This window comes from Phyllostomus hastatus, unplaced genomic scaffold (genome assembly GCF_019186645.2).
Source record: "Phyllostomus hastatus isolate PE091 unplaced genomic scaffold, TTU_PhHast_1.1 phas_scaffold_182, whole genome shotgun sequence".
Lineage (NCBI taxonomy): Eukaryota > Metazoa > Chordata > Mammalia > Chiroptera > Phyllostomidae > Phyllostomus > Phyllostomus hastatus.
In genome coordinates this window covers 28,076,602-28,103,994 of record NW_025334013.1, presented here as the reverse complement: position 1 = coordinate 28,103,994, position 27,393 = coordinate 28,076,602, and the positions used below count along the sequence as shown (strand labels likewise).

The 27,393-nt window shown below is 54.1% G+C and overlaps 2 protein-coding genes across 2 annotated transcripts; one reads left to right on the top strand and one right to left on the bottom strand.

The window, feature by feature from the left end:
* Window positions 1-9,818: 9,818 nt before the first annotated feature.
* GUCA2A (guanylate cyclase activator 2A) lies at window positions 9,819-12,745 on the top strand. Its single transcript, XM_045859785.1, has 3 exons — window positions 9,819-9,940; window positions 11,879-12,059; window positions 12,498-12,745. Exons 1-3 carry the CDS (start codon window positions 9,866-9,868, stop codon window positions 12,560-12,562), a joined length of 321 nt encoding a protein of 106 aa, XP_045715741.1. The 5' UTR covers window positions 9,819-9,865; the 3' UTR covers window positions 12,563-12,745.
* A 3,879-nt stretch (window positions 12,746-16,624) lies between these two features.
* Window positions 16,625-19,301, bottom strand: GUCA2B (guanylate cyclase activator 2B). Its single transcript, XM_045859688.1, has 3 exons — window positions 19,149-19,301; window positions 17,734-17,920; window positions 16,625-16,933 (listed from the first exon to the last, which is right to left on the bottom strand). Exons 1-3 carry the CDS (start codon window positions 19,266-19,268, stop codon window positions 16,869-16,871), a joined length of 372 nt encoding a protein of 123 aa, XP_045715644.1. The 5' UTR covers window positions 19,269-19,301; the 3' UTR covers window positions 16,625-16,868.
* Window positions 19,302-27,393: the final 8,092 nt, after the last annotated feature.

Sequence of the window (27,393 nt, the reverse complement as noted above, 5' to 3'; positions counted from 1 at the left end):
CAGGTAGCAATTTGCCAACCCAGGGAAAGTACCCAGGGAGGCTACTTTGAAGGTGTGCCCTGGCAAGGCAAGATTTTGGGGGTAAGGAGTTAGGCCATGCAGAGGCTGGGGCACTGGTTTAGGAAAGCCTCAGGGTTGGGCATGGGCAATTTGAGTCTTCATAGAGTCTCAGACCAGAGAAGGTGTTTCTGTTAATACCACTGCGCTGAGCCCCGCCTGGCAGCTAGATAGGTGTGGGGGTGGGGACTGATGCAGGAGAAGGGATGGGTTGCTAGTGAAGAACCAAGCACAGCAATCCTTCGAGTGGCAGTGTCCTGATTTGACTGATGTGGAAATAGGCTCAGCAGTGGGGAGGCCAACGACACGGTGGACGTGTACTTGAAACTGCGGTCTGTCTCACTTAAGGAGAGTGCTTCCCACCAATCCACGATCCTGCCCGAGGCTTCGTGTTCCTCTAATGTAACCCATACAATGCTGCCAGGAAAGTGGTCCGCTGCAGTTTTACAGGTGGGGAAACGGGCTCAGTTGGGGTCTGACCTCAAAGTTCATTTCCTTTTACCCTACTGCCTTCCCAAAAGGGGTTTTCCCAAAGCCAGGCTAGTGCCTAGCTGCCCAGTGCGTGTCGCTTACAGCGGGGAGCTGTTTTTCTCCAATCACAGGTGAATCTTGGTCATCAGCAGTGCCTCTGAAGGACGGTAGTGGGGGGCACAGTTAAATGTCACTGTGGGCTGATTCAGGCACAGATGAAGTACACCTCTGTGCTGATCAAATGAAAAAAGTAAACAAGATCCCTGAGATGCATGTTTAGTTCTCAAGGCTTTAGCATGTTCCAGGGTGCAAAGGGCTTCTATGTGTAGATGCACCCTGACCAGCTGGACAAAGCAGTCCTGGAAGACCATGCAAGCCTCAGCACTTGTAGAAGCGTTGACTGCACTCGAAATGCCTTAGCATCACCGGACCAGCTTGAAAGTTTCAAGCTAGAAGGGGCCTTTGAACCTAATACTGATTAAGCCTCCCATGTTTTGCGCTGAGAGGGAAATGGCTTGCTCAAAGTCATGCAGCTAATTAGCAGCAAATTGGGGTAAGGGGAGGAGTGAAGAGCGTCATTTACATGACAGGCATTTAAAACTCCTACACACGTAGTCTTCCTTGATCTACACAAGAACCTGAGGCTGTAGTGTACACTGTTACTGCCCCATTTTACAGATGAGGAAACTGCTTCGGGGAGGTAAGGCACAAAGCAGCTGCATCCTGAATGCACACAAACTGAATTACACACTTGGCCAAAAACAGAATGGAAATTTTTTTTTAAGACTTTATTTATTTTTAGAGAAAGAGAGGGAGAGAGACATTGATTGGCTGCCTCTAGCATGCCCCCAACTGGGGACCTGGCCTGCAACCCAGGCACGTTCCCTGATTGGGAATCAAGCAGGTGACCTTTTGGTTCACAGGCCAGCCAGCGCTCAACCCAGCTGCTTGAAAGACTATAACCAAGAATTAGAAAAACTGGCCACGCTGGGCTTTGAAACATGGCATATTTATCCCCAACAGGGTGCCTTCCTAAAAGATACTTCAAGAGTGACTTCAAACTTACTCCTGTTATCTGTCTCTCCATGTGACATGTGACTAGTCAATGCTGCAAAGCACAAACTTGGCAAGTGGCTGCACCAGAGCCAGAATTTAATTCAACCCCAGGTCAGGGCTGTCTATGACTCCCAACTCTCAAGCAATGCCCCTAAGCCATGCTGACCCCAGAAGTACAGAATAGGACAGCTAGGTACCATTTATGACTTTTTACTTAATTTACTTATTCCAAGCACTTGCTCTAGATTATGTATTTACTCTTCAAAACAACTGTGTGGTAGATACTATTACCAACCTCGTTTTGCAAATAAAGAATCTGAGCCACGAAGAGATGAAGTCACTTGCCCAGAGTCACCCGGCTCGTAAGTGGTGGAAGTGATGATAGCAGCAGCAGTAGGGCTGGGATTTCAAACCTTGGCCTTCCAGCCCCACTGTCTGCATCATCCGCCACACTGTGTTAGTCTATCCTTGGCTCTACTATCCGAGCTAGTGGGCAAAATGAGGGCCTCAGACCAAAGCAATGAGGCTGCAGTGAGCACTGGCGGCCAGCAGAGGGCGGAGGGCTGCCGGCGGTGTGCCTTTCCTTGGAAGTTTTTCTTGAGCCTTAGGGCTGTGCTCCCTTTCTCAGTAGCCCCGAGTTGGGTGTTCCTAAAGACTGGTAGGGACCCCAACGGCCAACCCTCAGAATCTTCTGAATCACAGCTTGCTGGAGAGAGCCAAGGTACCTATCTAGTTATCAGCAATAAACATACTGGTGGGGGCCCCTTCAGAGCTAGCTGCCTCTGAGCCTGCTGCCCCACCTAGCCCTCCTGATCCCTGATGTCCCCCTACTCCAGCACTAGGGTGGAGCAGGTCAGCCCACCATCAACCCGAACTCCGAGTCTCCTGAGGCACTGCTTTTCTGGGACTAGTTGATCCTGGGACTGGCATTATTGACCCTTGCCCTCCCGGCCCTGCCTCTGAGTCTTGGCGGGCCTTGGTGTCCCCACACACTCACTGACTCCTGTGGCCACCATAAGCATTGGGACTGTGGCCACTATTTGCCAGGCTCTCTGCCAATACTTGATGGTCATTCTCTCTGCACTCCTAAATGTCTTGTGGGATTAGTGTTATTATCTCCTTTAACTGCTGGACATTGTTGCCGCTCAGAGAGGTAAAGTCATTTACCCAAGGTCACAGCCAGGGAGAGGTTGCCCAGAGGACCGGCACCCAGGTCTGCTCTTGCCACTGAGGCAAGTTGCTTCCCCCACAACAATCTCCAGCTGCCCTTGACCTCTCTCAGGGCCAGTTACCACACCCCGTCCCACCCACCCTACTCTAGCAGGGGCCTGTGGGTGAATTCCGCCTCTCACAGCCGGGCCCCCAAGAGGTCAGAGGGGCAACTTCCTCTCCCAGACAATGGCAATAAAGACAACGAAGGACACTTCCCACCCTTCCCATGCCTGAGTGACGCTCCCAAGCAGAGACCTTCCTGGGAACCGTCCTCTGGTTCCGTGTGAGACTGCGTGAGTGCATACGCTGCGTGCCTGGTGTGTGTGTCTAAGTCCTGTATCTGGTGATTGTCGGTCAGGGTCACTGCAGGTTGTTGTGTGGCTGACTGTGCCCAGGAGGCCCGGTGTGTGTGTGAGACTCCATGTAATTGAGTCTTTGAATGCATGTGCTTGTGCGATCATGTGTCCATGGCTGGGCATGTGATTGTGTAGCCCGTGTGATTGTGGCTGCGTGCTTTGGTGTATCTGTGTGTGCTTTTAAGCTGCAGACAGGAGAGAAAGCATGCAGCCCAGGGTGAGGGGGGAGATGGCTCTTTACTCAAGCTCTGGCTCCCTCCTCCCTTCCTCGCCTTAGAAGCCATTTTTTCCAGCCTCCCCCAAGAGCCCAGGTCCCTGGAGACACTTGCTGGAGTCGAGCTGGTTTTCTAGGCCCTGCGAGTGCCATACAAATGACTGTTCCCCCTTTCCTATCACTTACGTGCCTTGCCCCTGTCACTGCTACTGTAGCCCTTTGAGCTGGATCCCTGACCCGTTTACAACTGCTCCCACCCCCCGGCAGCCCCCACTCCTCAGCCAGGCCGGCAGCTGCTCCACGGGTGGGTGAGCATGTGCCCTGCAGGCCCCAAAGGCCAGAGTGATACAGGAAGCAATGGGAAGAACACCCACTCTGGAGTCAGAAGAACCTAGAACTTCATCTGGGCAAGACATTGCCTTCCCTGAGCCTCAGTTTCCTCATTTGTAAAATAAGATGGAATGCCTTACCTCAAAGTGCTGACGAGACCATCCTTGAGAGGTGGTCAGCAGTCAGACAGGAGGCAGACAGTGTGGGCCCCACACCTCTTAGGCCCCAGGGGCCGGTCCTCTCTTCTCCATCTGCCCCCCTTCCTCGCTTTTCCGCCACATGCCATCTGTTGCCGTGTGGCCAAGACCAGCTGATTCTCCCACACACCGTCTTTCCCATCACCCCCTTCTGGAGCGCTGCCGGGGGCAGAGTGCACCTCTCCCTCCAGGGCAGCAGCCATACCTGCACAGCCTGCTCTCTCCGCCAAGTGCCCTGGTGGTCTTTCTAAGCCCCAGCCCCTTTCGTGGTCTCCCCCGTTCTGAAATCTCCCATGGCTTCCCACTCTCACCTGATTAAGCGCAAATATCTTAGCTTGGCATTGAAAGCCTCCTTCTCCGCCTGCTCACCCACAGCACCCCTGCACATGCTCTCTGCTTCAGCCCTGTCCGTCCGCCCTCCCTGCCTGTGCTTCCTGTGGCCCGGGCGGGCCTTTGACCTACAGGCCCCACCCCTGTGGACTTGAATCTTCCCATCATTTGAGGCCCAGCTCAGACGCACCCCCACCTCATCTGTCAGGCATCCTTGAAACTGGCTGCACCCTGCGGAGCCCCATGTGCCCATGTTCTACCCTTCTCCTTCCAGCCTGTGGGCGCTGGGGCACGTGGCGGGAGCGTCTCTGTCCTTCCCTGACAGCCTTCAGGTGTGGGAGGTTGTCTCTGAGGCCGATGCCCAGGGCAGGCTGGGGTGGGAGGGAGAGGCCCCTGCTGACCCGCTGTGTGGGCAGCAGATGGTGAATGGAGCTCCCCTACAGCATTGTCCTGGCCAGGCCTCGGGGATGTGAGATGACACTGCTGAGCAAACAACCAGACACGCCCTCTGTTCACTGCCCAGCTGCCCCGAGAGCACCAAGGGGAAGAGCCAGCTCACCCCGGAGCCTGGGGGAGGTGAGGGAGCCCTGCACCCCAACCTGGCTCAAGCCAATAGGCTTCAATCTCTGCCTCAGTCACCCACTCTCTGTGTGGGTGATGTTGGGCACCCTCTTTCGAGGGCCTGAGTTTCCTCTCCTGTAAACGGGCAGCACTGACCTACCGCAGGGGGTCTGACGCAGTGGCAGCGGCTCCTGCCTTCTTCCCTTTCCCTGAAGGTGGGTGTCTGGGCCCAGGGGGACAGTGCAGAAGGTGAGGACTGAGGAGAGGCTCTCTTTGGCATTTGTGAGAACTGGCTTCTGTTCTGGAATGTACGGCCTGGTGACCGCAGATGCCACCAGATCTCCCTGGCAATGAGTCTGAAAGTCGTGCCTTCCCCTCAGCGAAGGTAGTCCCGTGCTCAGCCCACGGGGCCCTTGAGTGGCGTGCGGCCCGTGCCACGGTTCAGGCACTTCCATGCGCACCCCTGGGGAGGCCGTGTTTCCTAACCTCTCTCTGGGCCTTGAACCGCAGTTTACCCGTCCATACAGTGGGGTCCTGCAGTTATTCCTTAGGTATTCCCAGAGCTGTCAGGAGATTCACAAACATTATCATGTTCCCCTCGGGCAGACCTGGGCCCTCAGAGGAACGTGAGATTGTTACAGCCTCCAGGACAGGTTCACCAGCAGAACGGCGGGGCTGTGCGATGGGGGCCACACCCTGTTCAAGGTCACACAGATCCGTATGGGCTCCCAGCTGGGCTCTGTTCCAGGCCGGATCAGCAGGGGACAGAGCCAGGCGTGGGAGGACTGGGCCTCAGTGGACACCGGAACCATGGTGAGATCATCCAAACCCAAGAGTTGAACAACCTCTGGGCCAAAAGGCATATAGCATCAGCCTCCTCCGCCACACCCGAGGGCGGCTGGCAGCGGGCAGCCCTCAGCAGCTGCTGGCAGAAGGGTGAGGGGGGCCTGGGCTGCGGGGCTGGGGCTGGGGCTGGGGCTGGTTTCCACACCTGTAAAGCACTCAGGCCAGAGCGAGTGCACCTTCGCTGCCCCGGTTGCTGCTCTGATTGTTACACACACCACAGACGAACCGATCCCCTGAGGGCTCGGAGCACCTGCAGAGCGCCAGGCCTGGTGTGAGCTCTGGGGCCAGGGCGCAGTAAAGCAGGGCTCTGCTCTCAGGGGCTGGCAGGACCCTGGGCGAGGCAGATAGTTGTTACGTTTTATAGTGGAGGGTGTAGGAGGCCGGTGGAGATGGAGACGGTCCTAACCCAGGCTTGCTGGGGCTGGGCATCAGTGAGGAAGGTTTTCTAGACAATCTGAAATCCACATCGTAGTTGTCGTTATCTCCATTTTTCATATGCAGACGCCGAGGCTTGGAAAGGTCGCACCGCTGTTCCCTGAGGAGGCTGGACTCTGGCCCAGGGCTGTCAGTCCAAAGCCAGGCCTTCCTCACCCACAGCACCGCGGGTCTGGGCCCCTTCTCCTGGTCCCCTCCTTGGGGGTCCTGGTTGAAGGGTGAGCAGCGGCTTGATCATGAAGGGCCCTGAATCCAGGTTTCTTCTGGAGGTTTCCAGCAGCCACGATGGGTTTTTAGGTAGAGAGACAGCTAGTAGAGGTGGCGTAGCCAGGAAGGCTATGGAGGAGGGGAGTTTGCCAGAAGAGGTGGCCTTAGATGTGGGAAGCCCAAACGACCTTAGACCCACCTGCTACCAGTAAGGAATAATGAAGGGTGGGGGGTGGGTGTGCGCTGGGGGCCAGTGCCTCAGAACTCAGGTGTGGGCCTGGAGACCGGGAAGCCTGGGGTACCGGGAGGGCCCGAGATCCAATGCAGAAGGGGAGGGCGGGGGCCTGAATTCACACCTGGGCCCAGGCCAAGCTGGGGTGGGGTGGGGGGATGGGTGTGGGGTAGGGGCGGTAAGGGAAGGGGAATGGTCCCATTTCCCAGGGTAGATTCAGAAGTGGGGCTGGGTAGGGCAGGGCCCCAAGGGCTGAGGCCTAGGAGCCATTTCCTCTTTCCCACAGTGTGGGTCTACATCACTCCCACGGCCTGACACCCGCCACCCCCACCCCGGCCTTGAACCAGGTGAGCCTGGCCAGAGCACTCAGGGAGAAGGGGCTCCAGGAACCAAGGCCCTTGCCTGTGTATCCAACCCTGCTGCATCCCGGCAAAGGAAAGACTGAAAAATCAACACCAGCCGGAAACAGGGCTCCTTCAGCCCCCAGCGGCCCCACCCTTTGTGCAAACCAAACCCCAACCCAGCTTGAGCCCCACTTAGTCCCAGATCCAGCCCCCCTCACAGTCAGCCCTAACACATCGTCACCTTCAAACTGGACTCCACCCCAACCCTACCAAGGAGTCCTCACCGAACCCCAAACCTCCATGTCAGTTACAGTCTCCACAGCAACCCAGTCCTCACCGCACCCCCGATTCTGAACCTAATCCTGACACTTCGACATCCCCAACCTCAGCTCCACACCACACCTGACCCTAACCCACACCTCAGCTTGGATCCTAACTCAAACTCCTACCACTCACTACTGCGTGTCTTCCCCAGTTTATCCTCAACCCCAACCCAGCTCCACCCTCAGCAGCACTCAGGATCTGTGCCTGGCGCTCACCTCATCCCCATCGAAATTAATTCTACCCTGAGGTGTATCTTGAGCCTCACCTTCAACCCAGACCCCACCCATAACCCCAATGTTCTCTGCCTCACCCCTGACCCTCTGGGGCTCACTGCCACCCAGCTCTCAGCACAGGCCACCACATGGCTGGACTGGATGTGTAGACCTCAGTGTAAACACACACACACACATCCCTCAGCATGCACATACATACCTCAGTACACGCACACAGCCTACCTCAGAACACACACACCTCAGCACACACCACACCTCAGTACACACACACATGTACCTCAGCATATACACACCTCAGTACACACACACACACCTCAGCACACACCACACCTCAGTACACACACACATGTACCTCAGCATATACACACCTCAGTACACACACACACACATTAGCACACACACACCTCAGCACACACCACACCTCAGTACACACACACATTGGTACACACGCACCTACCTCAGCATGCAAATACCCATACCTTAGCACACACACACCTATCCCAGCACACACCACACCCTCAGTACACACACACCTACCTCAGCATGCACACATCCACACCTCAGCACATGCACACACACCTACCTCAGTATACACACACCTCAGCATATACCCATACCTCAGTACACACACACATCTCAGCACACACATACCTCAGCACACACCCACACCTTAACACATACACAGACCTCAGTAAACACATACTTACCTCAGCATACACACACCACACACACACACCGGTAAGGGGAGGAGTCCAGTCTAGTTCTGAGGGGCACCTGGGAAGGTGGGTAGAACTGGTGTTTGCTGCCCCACCCTTGGTCTGGACCCCTTTGAAGTTCCCTCCTTGTCAGGCTCTGCTTCCTCCAAGTTCTCCTTCAATATTGACTCTCCCCACCCGGGCATTTTCACCCCGGGGCCCCTTCCTGGCTTTCGGCCAGGCTTGTTTGTAGATTAGAGCCACAAGCACCCAGGACCTCCTTCCTCCCTGCCCCTGGGCCCTGCTTGCAACAGAACACAAGGAACACACACCATGCCAGTCCTCATGGGGGTCAGAGTCAACCGGGGGGGGGGAGGGGGACACACTGCCGGGTAATCCACTTGGCAAGGTCCCTGGCAGGGGAATGTGTGTGCGTCTACGGAGACAAAGAGAGGTTATTTAGCTCGGGATGTGGTGGGGGTTATTTGACCTGGGCCTCAGGTTTGAGTAGGAGTTCATCTAGAGACAGGAAAGGGAAAGTCTTCCAGGCACATGGAACATCGTGTTTGAAGGTGAGGACGCACGTTCAGGAAGGGCTGGGGAGGTGAGCCTGGTGGCGGAGGCCAGGGTGGGGAGATCAGGCTGGGCCTGCTGGGGGCGAGGGCACACGTGGGGGAACAGTCAGCAGGCAGAAACAGCGGGAGTGAGGAGGAGGAGGAGCTTGGGGGCCCAGCGGGGAGGAAATTGGGAGGAAGAGGGAAGGAGCTCATCTAAGGACAACCTTAGAGGCCGGAGGACAGGCTGTGGCTCAGAGGGGCAGGTCACTAGAGAGGCCAATGGGGACCAGAAGTGGATGCTGCTATTGATGAGAATAATAATACCGAATATACCCTTTCTGAGTGCTTTCCGTGTGTCTGCCATTGAGCTAAACATTGCTATCCCCTCATTTAATCCTCAAAATGACCCCAGGAGGCAGGTATGGTTATTAGTCTCCACAGAAGACCCAAGGGACACGGAGGCTCCAAGAGGGGGAACAGTTCGCCCAAGTTCACACACACTGAAACTGGGCGAGGCAGAGAAGACTTGAACCTGAGCCTGTGGGATGGCAGAGCTGAGGCCTTCCTCAAAGTCACAGTGGCCACACCTAGTACTTGATTTGAAGCCCTCTCAAAACCCCCTCCTCCCCTCAGGCTGAATTTCTCACACTTCCCTGAATACTCCAGGCCTACCTCACCTCCTGGCTGTCATAAATGTAGCATCATCTGCAAGAAATGGTCTCTCCTCCCAATCCCTTCTCTAAGAAAATATCCACCCATTCTTTAGAACTGGGGGTTGGCGTGACCTCCTTTGGGAAGCCTTCCTGAACTGCTCTGATCCTGGCCGGGGTGAGGTGCCCCCTCCATACTCCACCCTGGTCTCCTCCCACTCCCCTGACAACCCTGCATTGCCACTGTCTAGAACCCCTCTTCAGGGGCTGGGCAGGGCTGCAGACCCTCCCTAGCACAGGGCCCTGCCCAGACCAGCTGTCTGGGTGGCTAGTGCGGGGCCCAGCTGGCTGTGTGTCAAATTGAGTGCCCAGGGAGAGGACTGATCTCTTATCTGATGGGGTTATCTTGAGCCCTAACTGACTAGCCTTAATTTACAGGCGAGCAGATGAGGCTCTGACAAAGGCTCCCAGGTTACTCAGTAACCCTGCCTTCTTTAAAAGGCCCACTGCTTCCCCTTGGCATGCAGAACCAGCCACCCCCTCTCGGGCACTGCTACCATGAATACCTTTCTGCTCGCCGCCCTGTGCCTCCTGGGATCCTGGGCTGCCCTGGCAGGGGGAGTCACTGTGCGGGTGAGTCCTTTCCCTACCCTGGCCCAGCTGGCTCTCTGCCCCCAGCGCACAGAGCCGGTGCTCTGACACAGCACCCCCTCTTTGGGGCTGGAGTGGGGGTGTGTGTCTAAGTCCTGGCTCTTCCTCAGGGTCCCCCTTCTCACTCCTGCCCCATATACCTTCTCCTTTAAACTTGAAAGAAAATGTTTATCAGGTAGGGAGAAGAGAAATAGCTGTTTGGGAAAGGCAGGTGATTAGCCAGTGTACTGGGGGCTAGCCATGGGCCAGGCTCCTCCCGCACCTCCCTGTGGTCCCCGGATCACTCTGGGAAGAAGGGATTATTAGTTCCATTTTTCAGAGGAGGAAAATTGAGCCTCAGAGAGGTTCTGGAACTGGCTATGGGCACGTGGCTGGGAAGTGAAGGGGCTGGATTTGTTACCAGGAAGGGGACCAGGCCCAGAATGGGTCTGCCTAGGGCCACCTCATGGTAGGTGGGTTCTTGACTTCATGCAGGAAAGATTTCACAACACAAGTCCAGGGGATTTTGAGAGGACGTTTATTAAAGCTGGGGACACGAAGCAAGGAAAGGCCTCAGGTAGAAAAAGCAACAGGAGGCTCAGTGGGGAGCCTCACTGAAAAGGGAAAGCCAGAGAGCCAGAGAAAAGGGAGGCTTGGAGGTAGGTTTCGGGGTTGGGGGTCGGCCTGGGACCAGCTGCCATTGCCCATTGCTCCCCTGGTTGCAAGTCTCCTTGGGTCCCCTCGAGTTCGGGGGATGCCCACCTGAGCGAGCAGAGGAGGGAGAGAGGAAAGATGCGGGCATCCTCCCCAGAGGGAGAGCGAGCTAGGACCTTTGTTTTGAGGGTTTTGTTTCTCTATTGCAGGTGGGAACCTTAGGGGAGGCCTAAGGGGAGGTTTCAGCAGAATACTCACCAGTTTTGCAGGTGTGCCCTTTCAGGGTAGTGGTCTCTACTGGTTGGTCAGCGCCAGGGCAGGGGGGCCATTAGTCATTGCAGCTGGTCCGAGCATCGCCCGGTAACTCTGGGGAGGAGAATTCAAGGGGGTCTGAACTGCATGACCAGCAATACGAAAGGTCAGAGGGTCTAAACCGTGTGACCAGCAATACGCCCAGGGAGGAAAGACCTCCGTGGGGGCCCATTGTCAGGCAGCAGGGCTTTCTGCCCTGGAGACCTGTATCTGGCTGTGAATTGCTCGGCCAGTGTGTTTACCTCTCTGTCTCAGTTTCCCCATTCCACTTGCCAAGGGATTTTCCTAGCTTCTTACTATCTGGCCTCAGATTCAATTCCAGATCTTACTTCTTAGTCCCGTTCTTGGCTGGAGCAGCATCCTAGATCTCAGGACACACACCGTCATCCTGGAGGGACCGTGTGCTCACCGCTGTGGGTGTGGGTGTGGTGTGGGTGCCAGTGACAGGCCGGCTGGCACCCAGTAGGGGGCCCCCTCTCTATCACAGCCAGGCTCTGGGAGGCCTTTTATTGCTTCTCCAATCTCAATCAGGCTGCAGGCTGCGGGCTAGAGCTCAGGGCCGAGTAATCAGCCCACACGGCTGTCAGGCAGGGGTGAAGACAGACTGGGCTTGGCCACGTGGAACCTGGTCTTGGCCTCAGCTGTGTACTGCTTCCTACAAATCAGCACTCTGGCACCTGCTGTATCTCTGACATGTTCCATCCGTTTTCTCCATTCCTCACAACATGCAGAATGTAAGGCTCTCAGAATGTAACGACCAATCCATGGCCAAAGAGCAAAACCAGGATTTCAGCCCGCAGTCTGGCAGTGGGTCCTGAGCTCTAACCACCTCACACTGCCCTGTAGTGGTGTCTGGTTCCCATTTGCCACAAACACTGCTCTAGCCACGAGGGGTGGGAGAGGAGCCAGTCCTGGAGGAAATGGTCAGGGAGCAGGCTGCAGCCTGGCCTCATGCTCTGGACATGTCTCTCTTAGGATGGAAAGTTCTCCTTTTCTTTGGAGTCCGTGAAGAAGCTCAGGGATCTCGGAGATCTCCAGGAGCTCACCCACAGAAGCTCTGTTGTGGTTCCCAACCCCTGTAACTATCCCAACTTTCCCAAAGAACTCAAGCCTCTCTGCAAGGAGCGCAATGCCAGGGAGATCCTCCAGAGGCTGGGTGAGTAGCTTCCTCTCTGATGAGTGGGACTTGGGAATTCCCTGAATGATGGCACTTGAGGGAGAGATGTGCTCTGATTGGTGGGATTCAGAAGAGGGGCTCTGTTCTGATTGGTGGTCATATGAAGCTCTTCTCAGCTGTGATTGGCAAGGCTCACTTTAGAAAGGGCCTGGCTGGAGCTGATGCATAAGTGGCACTGTGTCATGGTTCATCTAGTCTTAGCTGTAGCTCTTTTCTGGGTAGAATCTCTGCTCTGATTGGCTGGCTTGAATGGTACCTGTGTCTTGATTTGGGGCAGAAAGCCCAGCCAGTCATAGAGGACAGGTCTGTGTTTCTCCTGGGGGCTGGGTGGCAGGTGTCTGAGCTTTGGCTCAAGGGAGGATGGGGGATTTGGGGAAGAGAAGCTGGCTCTCATGGGGCCCTATCTTTCCTGTCCAGAGGCCATCGCTGAGGACCCGAGCTCGTGTGAAATCTGTGCCTATGCTGCCTGTACTGGATGCTAGGACAGCGGGGCCTTGCTGTCTTTTGCCCCTCCCCCACAGAACGCTCCCATTCTGGCAGCTTAATCTACCCTGCTCCCATCGGAGGACGGAGGAGAGAGCAGCCTGGGAACACCCAGCCCCTAACCCCATCGAAGCTGCCGGCAGCTTTTCCAACCTGCATCTAATAAACCAGTTTCCCGCATACTCCTGGTGTTACTTTCATTCATTCCTTCATCCCTCAGTCTACGCATCACCCAGTTTCAGGAAAACCCTCCCTGACCTCAAAGCTTACTGTGCTAAGTGCAAGGACCCTGAGCTCCCTGCTAAGCTACCAACCACTGCACACAGGCACTGAGGGACCTGAGCCTGCAGACCACCAGGAGAGGAGGCGGAACCTCTGCTTTCTTTTCACACCTCCTGGAGTCACCAAAGTCACAAACCACATATGAGCACAGGAGGCATGGGGGCCTATGAGACTGGCCCCGAGCTCCAGAGCAATAAGGGTGCCTCGGGACCTGGCCCCCGCTGACCACTTCAGCGTTGCTTCCTGCCCTCCCGCACCCCGGGTCCCACAGCCCAGGCCACAGCTCCTGCTCTGGCCCCCTCACCTCTGCACTGTTTCTCTTCCCACACTCCTGGCCAGGTCAGCTCCCACTCAGGCGCCCACGCTCCCAGGTCCTCTCCTCAGAAGCCTTTCCCCACTCTCCCAGGAAGGGTCTTCATGCTCCCACTCTGTCCTGGGTGCTCCCAGGACATTTTGGTTACTCATACCCCTCGCACAGCTCTGGCCTCCCTGAAGTAGAATGGTGTCTGTGCCTGAGGAAGTCACTCTGATCGTCAGAGCAGGTGAGGCCCACTGTGTGGAGGATGGTTGAGACTGTAACAGAGACCAGGGGAAAGCAAGAGCTGCACAGTTCCAGTCCCGGGTCTTCCTTGTGCTGTGTGATGTCAGGAGAGTTGCTTTCCCTCTCTGTGTCTTAGTCTCCTCCTCTGTAAAATTGGGATAGGAATAGTAGGGGACACTAGGGGAAATACTGTATGCAAATATGTGTGTATGTAAAGTTCTGGCTGTATGCGAACACAAGAGAATTCAATAAGTGGTAGAAACAAATAAACCAAAGAAAGGGGATCCAGGGGAAGCTGAGGATGGTTCAGACTGGGGTGAGGAGGTGAGGCTTGGAGGGAGGCCTGTTTGCAACCATAGAGGGAAGGAGGGATGAGGGCGTAAGCTTCTTGGGGAGTGGAGCAGAGAGGGAGTGCCACAGGGCGATCGAAGTCGGATTCCTTGGGCTGCAGAATTCTGAGGGTGAGGTGTGTCCTCCAAGTCAGGGGAGGCTTTGTGAAGGGGCGGGGGCGGGGCGGGGGCAGGTATTTGCATTAGCCTTTGGGATTTGCATTGGCATGGGTGGAGTTTCAAAACCTGTGTGGAAACACAGAGACCGAGATGTTCCTTTCCAGAAGTGGGGCTGGTGAGGACGCCCACAGAAGCAGGAAGGTCCCAGGCACTGGGATGTTTCAGCTGGGTGAAACCAGGGTCCTGATTTAATGTGTGATTCCTATTTGAGATGCAACCTGAGCACTCCATTCACAGCTTGCTGTAAGCCTTAGCCCTTTCCCTTACTACTCATTAACCCCCTCGGGCAGCCAGGAACGATGGCCCATGGCTGTTCCTTGGGTAAGGGTCACAAGGTCTGCTTTTCTGCTAAGTTAAGTTAGGTGTCAGCTCCTGAGCCCTAAGGGGGACTGGCCTCCTGGCTACTTTTTCAGAAAACTAGACAGAGAGATGTCAGAGTAGACCTCAGAGCCGTCTGCGTGACCCCAGACCCCCACACCCACGGTATCTTGTGAATTTGGTCCTATATAATCTAACCTACATGGCTACTGTGGGGTTTAGGCTTTTGAGCAGTAGCTTCTCATGTCCAGGGTAGTGCCATTTATAATAAAATAGCCAGTGCAGTTCTTGGTGTTTAGTGCTTGGCTCTGCTGGTGCCGAGTGGATGAACTCTTCTATTTGCTAACATGGACAGGTAGAGTCTGGGAGGCACATGGGTTGAGCCTGAGCCTGAGCGTGTCATCTCTAAGCCGTGCACCCCTCTGTGAGACTTGGTTTCCTCCACCGAAACTGGGAATGATAACAGAGCCTGCCTCCCAGGGTGGCGGGGTGTGGGGGGGGGATGTGATGAGACAGATGGGGGAGCAGAATCATTTCATGCTCCACTCTGGAGCCCCCTGGGTGTGAGCCCGGCTCTGCCTGTTGCCGGCTATGAGACTTTGGGTAGGTCACTCAGCCTGTTTCCTCAGTTTCCTCATCTGTAAAATGGGGATGACAAAATGAGAGACAGAGGGAGAGATTCCACTCTTAGAACTTTAAGAAATGAGATGTTTTAAAGCTTTTATTTTTACCCCTAAGTAAAATGTAGTTGAGTGCAGATTAAACGAGGTAATACAAGCAAAGCCGTCAGTCACCCCGGCTGGATCCATGGTGAGCACTTTGTCTATGCTGCTATTATTATTGTTTTATTATTATTATTATTATTATTATTATTATTATTATTATTATTATTATTATTATTATTACTTTTGTGTGGGTGGCTCAGCCTTGTGTCTGGCACACAGAAGATGCTTGGCCAGTGGCAGCTGTCTTCCCTGCCTCCTCCCCAGGCGGGTGGGAGCCCTGGGTAGCTGCAGGGACCAGTAAGAGATGAGGCCAGACGGCTGATGTGCTCAGTTTAGACTTGAGAAGCAGCACTGGGGAGCCAGGGAAGGGCACCGGTATCCACAGGGCAGCACGGGATGTCCCTGCGGTCTGGTGGGGAGGGAAAGCAGGGCAGAGAGGGCACTCAGACCCCAGCTGGAGTGATGGTAAAGGGGTAGGAAGAGCCCAGAGGGATTCAGGACGCACTGCAAAGGCCCCAGCCAGTCTGGCCTGTGGGGGCAGGAGGAGAAAGGGGCTGGAGCTCTGCGGTCTGTGGCCTGTTGGGCCAGGAGGCTGCAGGACTCACGAGCTGAACTGGGTAGTCAGCAGGGAACGCTGGTCAGGGGGAACTCATCCTGGCCTTGGCCCTGGCCCTGTGTGAGCTGAGTTCAGAGGGCCGGGCTCCTTTGTACCTGACTCTCCTCCTCCCTGACTGCCCCACACGGAGGCGGGGGAGGAGCCCATGCTGTGGAAAGGCCCTGCTTCAGCACGGTTCTCCGCCTGGAGTTAAGGCCCTGAAGGCCCCTGCAAAAATGCAGTGGCACTGGGCCCCTCGGCCAGGCGTCACAGGGAGGGAGTAACCCTGTGGTGTTTCAGAGCATGGATTCTGGCCCGGACATCCCAGGAAGAATCCTGCTTTGCTGCTTTGCTGAGCCTGTGACCTGGGACTAGTCATCTCCATACCTGGGTCTCCTTATTCGTAATGTGGGGATGGTGATAATAATAGTACCTGCTTGGTTAGAATGTTGTAGGGCTTAGTGAGTTAGTACTGGCAAAGGGTTTAGAATAGTGCCTAGGGTATAGCTAAAGCTCAATAAACAATGGCTGTTATTAATATTCTTCAGGGCCACCAGGATGGAGAGAGAGAGGACAGATCTATCTGGAGTTGGGCAGACGGTCCTGGGGAGCCCGAGGAGCTGGGGTGCTCAGATACAAAAGGGTCAAAGATAAAGGTGCATCTTTTCAAACACCCCGGGGAGTCAGCCCTATGATGGGCTTGGGAGGGGGGCGGGGGGGCGGGCACCACGTGATCCTGCACTCCCCCACTCCTGTCCTAACTACCAGAAGAAAGCTCCCCGTCCTGCAGCACCCCCACCCCGCTCCAGCAGGACAGCAGAGAAGCTGGCTCTGCAGCTGGGCCTGGCTTTGAGCTTAGCTTCAGGGGAAATGGGTTTGGGTGCTCTGCAGCTTCTTAGTTCTGTGACCTTGGGTGCCTTATTGCCCCCCGAGCCTCATTCCCTTCTGCACCAAGTAGGGCTTAGTGAACCAACCCCGTGGGTGCTGGAAACCAGGGAAATTCCTGACCCTAGTCCAAACTTCATCCACACCCACCCAGCTTCCCAAGAAGCTCTGCCCACACGGCTCCTGGGAATGAACGAACGGACTGGTTCCATGTGTGAGTGGGGAATCTTTATTCAGCAGCAGGAATGCTTAAGGGGTCAAAGGTTCCTCCAACTGTGGGTCCAGCTGCTTTGTGGATTTGCTCTGCAGATCCGACTGATTGGCCCTGGGAGGGTGGCAATGACTGAGGTGGTCAGGGCACCACCAGAGCTTGGATGGTGATGGGGCTACGAGGGCAGTGGTTTGGACGGCCAGGGTGTCCAGGGTGGGCTCAGGGTGTCCAGGGCCATCTCAGTCCATGCAGCCAGTGCAGGCGATGTTCACACACAGCTCACAGTCGTCACTGGCAATTTTCTCTGGGCAGGGAGAGAAGACCGGTCAGCTGAACCTGAACCTGAGACATGTGCGGTCCAGGGAGCTGCTGGCCAGGTGGCCAGGGAGGGCCTGCTGAGGGGAGGGCCTGGGATCGGGCCACCATCTTTCTCATAGATTAAGAGCATGAGAGTTTAGAAGCAGAGTGAGCATCCTGGGCTTAAGCCCCGGGGCCTCTCCTTCCTGGCCGTGCCTGGGAAAGTCATGTACCCTCTGCCTGAGCTTTCCTGTCTCCTACATCAGCCGACAGGGTGGCTGTGGGAAAGGAACGCAGGCAAAAGGACTAGTGTGGGGCCTGGTCCTGCGTAGGTGCTCAGTGAACAGCAGCCAGTCACTGTCCTCTCCCGACCAGCTCTGCCTCATCCCTTATATTTCAGCTTAGATGCCGCCTCCTCTTGGAAGCCTTTAAGACCCTACGCCACCCCAGACTTGAGTCATCTCTCCCCGGTGTCTGCACCGTGCTCCCCCATTATCGCTCTGCATTTCTGTCATTGCTGATGGGTCCCTTTCCCAGGGCCCCTTCCCTCCCACCTGCGAAGTCTCTGGTGTAGGACAACCAACTGGTCCAGGTTGTTGGGAGTGAGGGGCTTCCTCATGCCCGATTTTGATGCTAAAATGTGTGTGTGTGTGTGTGGGGGGGTGGGTGGTAAGGAACTGAGTTTCTTGGATCTCCCTGTCTTCAACCATTGGGTACTTAATAGAAGTGTCATGAGACGAATGAGCACGAGCCTGAGACGGGGCACCGAATAGGCACAGGAAGCTCTGTGGTGGTGGGGACACTCACTCAAGGCCTGGAAGACGCTGGCGGCTTCCTTGGAGGTGCAGATGGGCTGGAGGTCTGGTGGCAGGGCCAGGTGATAGCATGGGATGGGCAGGGGGCTCTGGGCCCGCAGGCGGGGGCTGAACACCCACTGCCTCTCCAGGTCGCTCATGTTCTTCACGGACTCCAGGTGGACCTGGAAGCCCTGGTACTGGCGGCAGAAGGGGGAGAAGATGGGAGGGTATCAGAGCCTAGTCTGGGAGACCAGGGTTCCTCAGAGCCTGCCAGCCTGTCCTGTTCTCAGTCATTGCCACCCTCCCAGGGCCAAATCAGCTGGATCGGGCACATATGAAAGACAGCCCGGGAGGTGCATGGTGGTGTCTGACCCTTCGCACCTCTGTGCCACAGGCCCCTAGTAGCTGCTAGTTGGGGTCACAGCAAGGCTGTGGAGCCCAGGGGTTCAAGGCACAGGCTTTGGAGATCAGTGGACCTCAGTTCAAATCCCAGCTCTTCCCAACCAGGTGACTGTCTCTCCCCAACTCTGAGTCTCATCTGACAAATGGAGGTAATCATGTCCTCTCCTCCCCAGTGCCTGGCATACTCCATAACTGAGTGACTTCCCCTGAACCGACATGACAATATGGTGGCAACCCCGAGCTGGCTGAGCCCCAGGCCAGGGCTGGAAGGGGAGGCTGAGGCTCTCTTGCATCCCTCTGCGGGACTCCCTCTCAAGAAGGCCCTGCCCAGTCATCAGTGTGAGACGCCTGAGCTACAGATGTCCCTGGCCGGGCCAGGGAGGCCAGTGGCATCCTGCCACACCACAGACCAGTGCTGCTTCTGTGACTCCTTCGAGCCTCACAGGCACCCCCTGCTGTGCCCAGACTTGCCCTCCCTTCCCCTTCCTCTTCCCTGCTGTCTTCTCTCTGGGCTTTTCGTATATGCCGTGCCCTCTGTCCGGAGCAGCCTGCGTCCTTTGTGCCTGGCTGCCTCCTGCTCATCGTGCAACGTCAGCTCAAGTTCCCCACCAAGGCCACATTTTCTGGCGATCACCTGCCCTGAACCCAGGCGTGGGTGCATATCATATGAAGGGCTGTGGGAGCACACAGGGGCCTCTTCTCCCCCTTCTGGGCATCTCAAGGGCAGGCAGCATGTCTTATTCCACACTGACCTCTGACCAGGATGGGTCTTTCAGTAGAGCAATGATGAATAACAGCAGTTTATTGTCATTGATGTCATTACCATAACTGCATTCATAAGCATGACAGCTGCCCACACCCACCAGTGTCTTAGTCCCCAGGTGGTGACTGGGAATTGGGCTGAATCCTAGGCCCTGTGCCCCCCACCCACTCCACACCTCAGGGGCTCCCAGTGCCCCTCTCCATCTAGCCTCCCACCATGGGAACCTTTAGTCAAAGGCCATGCTGGCCGGAAGGACTCACCTGGATGTAGACTGACTGTGTGCTCTGCAGGACCACGAGGAGGACCACAGCCACTTTAGACAAAAGCCCTGACATAGTCCTGCCACCCATCTTGCCCCCACTGCAGCCCACCAAAGCCATCCACCCAACTTCCACCTGCTTCCCTGGCCAGCAGCTTTTATAAGCCATGCTCCAGCATGCTGGTAACTCATTAACAGGCCAGCTGGGGTGGGGTTGGCACCTGGCTGGCTTTGTGACAAGCCTAGAGTCTGTTCACAGGAAGGGACTGAAGGCAGGTAGGCCCAGGGCTCAAGTGTGTGCCTTATGGGAGGGCCTTGGACCACACTAATTTTCTCCACTTTTCCAGATACCCAATTGTGTGAAATGTCAGGGAGACCGTTTTACAAACAGGGAGTTGAATGACACGCCCTAGGTCATGGCACTAGTCAATGGCAAAGCAGGGGCATGGGTTTCTTTGACCAGGTCAGCCCATGGTTCTTCTCTGGGGAAAAGATGGAGACAGGCTGGTCCCAGGCAAGGTGGGCAGATACAGAACTCTCCGTGCCCTTAGGTCCACATCTCTTCCACCCCCTCTTCCCAGCTGTATTTAAGGACCATCCTTCTGATTAGTCTGGGCCCAGGCTCTCAACTTGCCTCTGCCAGCATCTTCCACTGGTGCCCCAGGTTGTGTTTGACTCATCCTATCTGTCCGTACCTTGCAGAAGCCAATAGCCTCCCCCAGCGTGGTAGAAAGAACCTGGCCTTGGAAACAGACTGACCCGGGTTCAAAGTCTGCTGCAGCTGTGTCATCTTGGACGAGTCGCATCAACTCTGACTGAGCCTCAGTTCCCTCTTTTGTCAAAGGAGCAGGGTGATGGGACCCACTGCATGAGGTTGCTGGGAGCCTGACAGGGCCGCCTGAGCTAGTTTGCTTCTCCCAGGCAGCAAGTGCTGTAGCAGGGCCCACAAGCTCACAGCTGCTTTCCAGGCAACGTGTGGCCCGGGCCTCCACGGTTGAAGGTTGGGTCAGGGACAAGAGGGTAAAGTCTACAAGGTGTTATCACCACTGCCTTTCTTGGCAGCTGTAAATAGTACCCATGCCAAGCCGCAGGCCTGCTGGGCACTGAGCCTGGCACATGGTAGGCACCCACATGTAACATTGAGTGGAAACCCAGAAAGCCTGGCTAGGCAGGGAAGGCTCACTCTCCAACCTGTGCCTAATGTCTCATCACGCTCCCTCAGCTACTCCCCTCTCACAGGCCCAGCTAACCTCATCCCATGCTCTCACGGACTCATTCCACCTTCCTGCAGTGCTCGTTTCCTTTCTTCGTTTCGGTATTCCCTATATCTTGCTTTGAATCCAGACTTCAGCCTTCACTCCTTAGAGTATGAAGACATTAATGGACCCTTACGTGCTTTACCATCTGTGAGCTGGAAATCGCCATCAGCTCCCGTTCCTTGAACTTGCGCTGTGTGCTGGGTGCGATGCGATTTTCACGGGCATACTCCTGTTTAATTCCATAGGGTGGGGGTGACGGTTGTCCTCACTCCACCGTCGAGTGACCGAAGGCCAACCAGCTCGAGCACCATGTCTGATCTCACGTACCCCTAACAATAAAAGGCCTTTCAAAGTGGGAGGCAACAAGCAATTACTGGAGATCCGAGAATACTTATTTGGGAAGTGCTGATTCACATAGTAGCCCAAATAATGTTCTGATTAGGAGACAAAGGCCAGAGGTGTTTATGAGAAAGGGAAGGGGACAATGACATCAATAGAAGGAAGGCCTATTTCTGTCAGTGCGGATAACAACGCAGAGATGTAAATTCTAAACAATGTTTTTAACATTCAGTCTGGCAGCCATCTGTCTGGTAGTCGTCATGATCTGCTCTCTTGTTATCTTTGCAAACAGTTCTTTGGGACACGGTGTTGCCAGAGGCCCGGTCCACGGTTTATTGGGCCCTGAGCTGTTCCAAAGGTTGGAGGCAGAAGATACGTAAGGTGGTTCCTCTGAGATGGCAGCTCCGGCTCCATTTCAAAGTGGCTCCATTTAGGTTATTTTGTTTTTACAGTTACTGTGAGAGGCAGAGGAGTGAGTGGGTTTTATATTTGGGATTCTTGCCTCTGCTCGGCTTATGGTGGTGCAGAAAAAGGAACTTAGGCCTTGGAGGGAAGAAGCTCTGGGTTTGGATGACTTTTCGGCTGTGGGATCTCGGATACGTTACTTAGCTTCTTTGAGCCTCTGTTTCTTCATCAGTGAGTAGTAGAATCAGTGAGTAGAACCTCACAGTGGCCGTTGCAAAGACAAACAAAAACACCCTGTCCCAGCAGAGCCCAGGACGGGTGACCAGCGTAAGCCTGGCCGGCGGGGCCCCCGGGGTAAGCGGTGATGGTCCTGCCTCTTCTTCACCATGGGGTCCTCCCTGACAAACCCCATCTCAGAATCTACAGCTGGAACAGTTCTGGGGTGAGTCCCATGCAGCCCAAACACCATGAGGCTGCCATCTGTCTGGAACTGGGTGTGACCAGGTGTATGACCGTGGGCAAGCGGCATCACCTCTGTGATCTCACATCCCATCTGCAGACAGATGACCGGTCTCCAGCTTTTGAGTTTGTTATGAGGCCGCTTGGCCCCCCAAATCCTAGTTCTTTCCTCTAGAGCAAGCTCAGTCCTCACACGCCCCACAGCAAGGGACAGGAAATGGACTTGTAGGGTTTGGAGGCTCTGTGGCCACGGTCTCTTTCTCTTCTTCCCCTTCCAGCCCCTCTGGCCAGGGCTCATCATGGTCACTCTGTCCCTGGAAACAGGTGTGATTTTCTTATCTCCCTAACGTGACACAAATTCATATTTCAACCCATAGCCTCCTAATTGCTGCATGAATGACTCACCATCCATCAAAACCAGATGCGAACCCTTGCTGCTGCACCTACTGAGTCGCTGCAAACTGATGTTTCTCAGGACACTCCCTTCTTTGGGGATGTGGGAAGTGACTGTGACTCTGGTCTCTGTGTGGAAGCCTCAGCTGGAGCAAGTGAGTGACAGTTGCCCATGTGTGTGTTTGGGCTGCTCCTTTCTCTGCACCAGCTTCCCTGCTAAGTGCCTGCCACCGCGATGCCCCAGAGTCTGTGACTCTCCCTGATTCCAGACTGACCATTTCCTGGGGAGCATTTGCCCCAGCCGATCACTCCGTCTTTCTTGGAATAGAGAACTTTCTCCACTTAGTGTCTGGGATGCACACTCTCCAGATTTTTTTTGGCCCATCTTCTCAGTTTTCTTAGTTGGGTTTTCTTTCTCGTTTTGACCTCTGGGTCTTAAAATGCCCCAGGGGCTCCAGAGCTCAGTCCTCAGACCACTTTCCTCTTTGTCCACAGTCACCCAGACTGATGGTCTTACCCAGTCTCGAGGACTCTGAAGTCGTCAGTAGGTGCCCTGTTCACTCCCTAGCCTGACCTCTTCTCTCAGCTATGGACTCGTGTGTCTAGCCCGCAGCTTCTCCCATGACAGTCAAGGGCACTACCATTCACCCAGTTGCTCAGGCCAGAAATATGGGAGTCATGGTCGATGCCTCTCTTTTTTTCACTTGCCAAATTCAATTCACAGCCAAATCCAGGGACGCTACCTTCACAATATTTCTAGACTCTACTCACATCTCACCAGCTCCACTGCTGTTAAGTCCAAGCCATCAGCATTGATCTTTGTTCTCACGGGTTATTGCAACAGCCTTGTATTGGGATCCTCCTGAGAAACAGATCACTGGGGGAGAGAGGTTAATATTCTCTTCTATTATAGACCTCTGTCTGTCTATCTGTCTGTCTATCTAGGTTTATTTTAAGGAACTGGCAGGTTGGACATTTAGATAAGAGTTGGTGTTGCAATCTGGAGTCTGAGACTACGGAGAGGCCGGCAGGCAGGAAACTCAGGCGGGATTTCTGCGCTGCAGTCTGCAGGCAGAATTTCTTTTTCTTTATGAAACTTCAGTCTTTTCCCCCCTTTTAAAAAAAGATTTTATTTATTTGTTTTTAGAGAGAGGAGAAGGGAGGAAGAAAGAGAGGGAGGGAACATCAATGTGAGAGAGAAGAACATCAGTTGGTTGCCTCCTGCGCATTCCCCGATGGGCACTGAATCCGCAACACGGGCATGTGCCTCGACTGGGAATTGAACCCACAACTCTTCGCTTTGTGGGATAATGCCCAGCCAACAGAGCCACACCAGTCAGGGCAGTCTTTGCTCTTAAGACCTTCAGTTGATCGGATGAAGACCACCTACATTAATCACTTAAATTCTACTGATTTAAAATGTTAATCGCATCTAAAATACTATCTTTATAGCAATATCTAGGCTAGTATTTGACCAAATAACTGGGCAGAATAGCTTAGCCAGGAGAGACCTGCAAGCAGATCTCTCTACGTCCACTCTGGACTCTCTTTAGACTTTTGTCCACATATGGGCCCGAGTGATTCTATTGAAATCTAAGTTAGATCATTTCTCTCCTCTGTTCAAATCTAGTGATGGCTCCTCACTTGACTCAGGGTAAAATCCAAATGCTTCCACTGGCCTGCAAGGTCCCTGTGGTGTTCCTCCATATCTATGGCCTCAACTCCAAAATCTATGATCTTCACTCTCTGGGTTGCAGCCACACTAGCTTCCTTACTGTCCCCCAAATATACCTTGGGCTCTTTGCTCTTCACCTGCATATTTATGTACGGCTCACCTCCTCACTTTATCCAGGTCTGTTCAAATGGCACTTCCCCAAACACATCTTTCCTGACATCCTCTCTCAAGAGCTTTCCCTCATTTACACTAATTTCTTTACCTGTTTTCTTGCAACACCTGTCATATGTATGTTTCATTGCTTGCATTTCTTTCCTTACTAGAATGTAAGCTCTATTAGAGTAAGAAATTTGTCTATTTTGTTTTCCCATAAACAATACCTGGCACATAACTGGTGCTCAACAAATAGTTTTTAAATGGAATGAATCACTAAGATTGAAATATCTGCTCTCCCAACTACTCGAGGCTGACCTTGGGTAATCGCCTACTTCTCTGAGCCTCATTCATCTCATCTAGCATCTTCCTGACACATGTAAGGGGCCTGGCTCATGGTGAGTGTCCAAAAATGTTGGTTATTATTAATTTTATAGTTGCAAAATCATTTATTTATCAAGATACAGAATCCTTTTTGTGTCCTCTGTGCATAGCAAACTCTAGGGTATTTGATAACTTAACAGAAATTTGCCTATGGCCTCCTATGTGCCAGGAACAATTCTAGGCACAGGGGATGCACCAGCCAACAAACCAGGCCAAGCCACTGCCCACAGAGTGGTGCCAATGGCTTGGACGGGGCATCAGAACAGAGGTGGTGAGAGAGGATTGGCCTCTCGAGATTCCCTGGATTCTCTGGTTCCTAGGACAGAAGGGGTGAGTGAAGAAAGGAGTCAAGGACAACTCTAACCTTGTTCCGAGTGGAACGGTGAGATGAGAAATGTCAGGTGAGGGGACTGAAAGATTGGACGTGTTAAGTCTGCAGTGCCTGTTTGACGTGTGTAGAGGCATGGGCCACAGGTACACGCGCTGTGGTCATCAGGGAGTATCCGGAACTGGACTGAGGGAGTGATAGGATGGAGAAGAAGAGAGGTCCCAGGATCGAGGCCTCGAAGGGCACTGCAGCATTTGAAGGTAAGACAGAGCGGGGGGAATCAGTAGAGCAGGCAGAGAAGGGGCAGTAGATGGAGACTAACGAAGAAAGTGTTTTCAGGAACATGAACTTGCTCACTTGGTTAGCTCTGCTACGCTGAAGGCCGACGGCTGCCCCTGGGTTTGGCAATACGGAGTTGCTGGTGACTTTGGCAAGACCAATTTCAGGAAAGTAATGTATGAAAATCTGATCGGAGTGGAATCGAGGCGGGAGGAGGAGAGGGAGAGGACCCAGTGGGAATGGGGACCTGGCCTCAGAGCTAGAGCTCTGAACTATCATTTTACAGTGAGTACAATGGAGAGATGATGAATTTAAAGAAGGATCACCAGATTGGGCCCAACACAGGAACAGAATCAACCTGGGAGACCCCGTATGGAGAGCTGTGTAAACCAAGGTGTGGTGGAGTTCCCAGCAGCCTTCTGAATGTAATTTTGGCTTTTCCCTGGAGAAGTGGATGACCAGTGAATGGTTTTATTTTTGCTTTGACTAACAGGAAACTCAGAACCAAATGTGTACCAATATTAGTAACTGAATCTCATTTCATCTGTCTCTGCATCATTTACTCAGTCTGCCCATATTGTGCTGATCTACAGGCTGGTTTACCTTCTCTCCAGCCTCTTTCCCGGCTGAGGGTTGGGTATTGTGTTTAAATGCACGTAAGTGAATCAGGGCTGCCCCCTGGTGAAAGGCAGGTAACACTGCAGGCAGAGAAAGATGAATGTGTATCTCTCTGGGGTAGTAGCACTTGAGAGTTGTAAGTTGAAAAAACACTTACGCTGTCTGATTTGAGGGGCAATGGCAAACCTCTCTATCTCCTTGCCTACGCCTGAGGGAGTCCTGCCAACGTGCCCATGACAGTCACCTGGTGACGCTCCTCGGAGCTGCTAGGAGGGGCAGTGAGTGAGGTCACCGGGGAAAGTCCTCACTTGCTAGCGGATGCCTGAGTCCTCAGTTTCCAGATAGAAGATGCTGAGGTGAACAACAAGGCTGGAATGGGGAGGAGAGGAAGGAAAGAGTTCAGGCTCCAGGTGGGGCCTGGTACTGAAACTGGGTCTTGGGGGCAGCCAGCAGGCAGCAGAGGCAGTGGGAGAACCAGAGTGGGGATGAGATGGGGGCTTCTGGAGGCCGAGTTCCTGCATGGGGCTGTTCTGTTGGGAGGAGGCCGTGTGTGCCTCTGACCCCAGCTCCTGCCAGCAGTTCTGCCCTCCCCCCACGGCGGCCAAAGGCAGGTGTGGCCTGGGTGTGTGTGTGTGTGAGCTTGTATTTGTGCGTAAGCCTGTGATTACATGCCTGCATGCCTATGAGCACATGCATGGGGACATGTATATATATGTGTGCTCGTTGTGTCTATAAGTGAGAGTGTATGTGTGAATGTGAACGGGTGTATGGGGCCGTCCAGAAAGCACCCAGCCAATTACTATGAAAAATAGAGACATTTACTGAAGAAGATATGAGATACAAGAATACACAGGACAATGATGCCTCAGTCCCCTTCAAAGTAGGCACCTTGGGACCTTGAACAGTCCTCACAATTGCCATCAGCTGCCCTGTCATATTTTCCTGAATCCCGTCGATGGTCTGAAATCTCTTCCCTTTCAAAGGTGATTTGAATTTTGGGAAAAGCCAGGTCACAGGGTGCTGAATCTGGGCTATAGGGGGCTGAGTCACCTGGGTGATTTGATGTTTCACCAAAAAACTCTACACGAGACGTAATGCGTGAGTGGGCACATTATCATGACAAAGCTGCCCCTCACCAGTTGCCCATAGCTGTGGCCTTCTGAATCATCCAAATAGTTTCCACGAGGAATGTTCAACCTTAACACAAAAGCTGATGCAGATTCCTTGCTTTCCTTCACAGGTGGCAAACCCAAGGCCCGTGAACCGAATCCGGCCCTCCACTTTGTCTTATCCAGCTCGGCACCTTGTTTCTACTCGGCGGCAGCGCCGAGCTCTCACTTAACTGTTAAGGAGTAGTTACATTTATACAGTCCTAAAGTTACCTTCGACCCTCTGAAGGCAACCTCGAGGCTGATGTGGCCCCCGATGACGATGAGTCTGACATCCCTGCTGTATGTGCTCAGTCACTTTGAATGCAACAGCCACACAGCACCCATGCTCACACATTGCCATCTACCGCCCTCACTGACTAGTACAGTGACGTCGCCACTACTCACGTGTGTGTAATCAGTCCACTGTCCTTGGCTGCCGGGTTACGTTGATGTTGCACAAACTGTTCTCATTATATTAAGAGTAGCTGGACTTTTCCCGGACAGGCCCCGCATGTCTGATAGCACATGTGTGAGCATGTGCATGCATGAGTGAGAGTGGTGTGTTGGTGTGTGGGAGCACGTGTGTACGGGTATGCTTTTGTGTCCATGTGTATCTGGGTGTGGGTGTGTGCATGTATGTGTGTGTAGGCCATGCACGTGAACACATGTGTGTGAGCAGATATGTGCCTGAGTAGGATATGACAGCATGTGCCTGTGTGAATGGGAATGTGAGGCGGTGTAAGAGTGTGTGTTGGTTGCGGGAAGAAAGACCGCACGTGCTTGGCTGTGATGAGTGGCTGGGT

Bases quoted from the DNA above. Each gene is read 5' to 3' on its own strand.
- GUCA2A (XM_045859785.1), top strand. From the start codon at position 9,866: ATGAATACCTTTCTGCTCGCCGCCCTGTGCCTCCTGGGATCCTGGGCT. The intron at 9,941-11,878 runs GTGAGTCCTTTC...TGTCTCTCTTAG, and splicing joins CAGGGGGAGTCACTGTGCGG to GATGGAAAGTTCTCCTTTTC. The intron at 12,060-12,497 runs GTGAGTAGCTTC...TTTCCTGTCCAG, and splicing joins GGAGATCCTCCAGAGGCTGG to AGGCCATCGCTGAGGACCCG.
- GUCA2B (XM_045859688.1), bottom strand. From the start codon at position 19,268: ATGGCTTTGGTGGGCTGCAGTGGGGGCAAGATGGGTGGCAGGACTATG. The intron at 17,921-19,148 runs GTGAGTCCTTCC...TTCTGCCGCCAG, and splicing joins CACAGTCAGTCTACATCCAG to TACCAGGGCTTCCAGGTCCA. The intron at 16,934-17,733 runs GTGAGTGTCCCC...CTCCCTGCCCAG, and splicing joins CAGCGTCTTCCAGGCCTTGA to AGAAAATTGCCAGTGACGAC.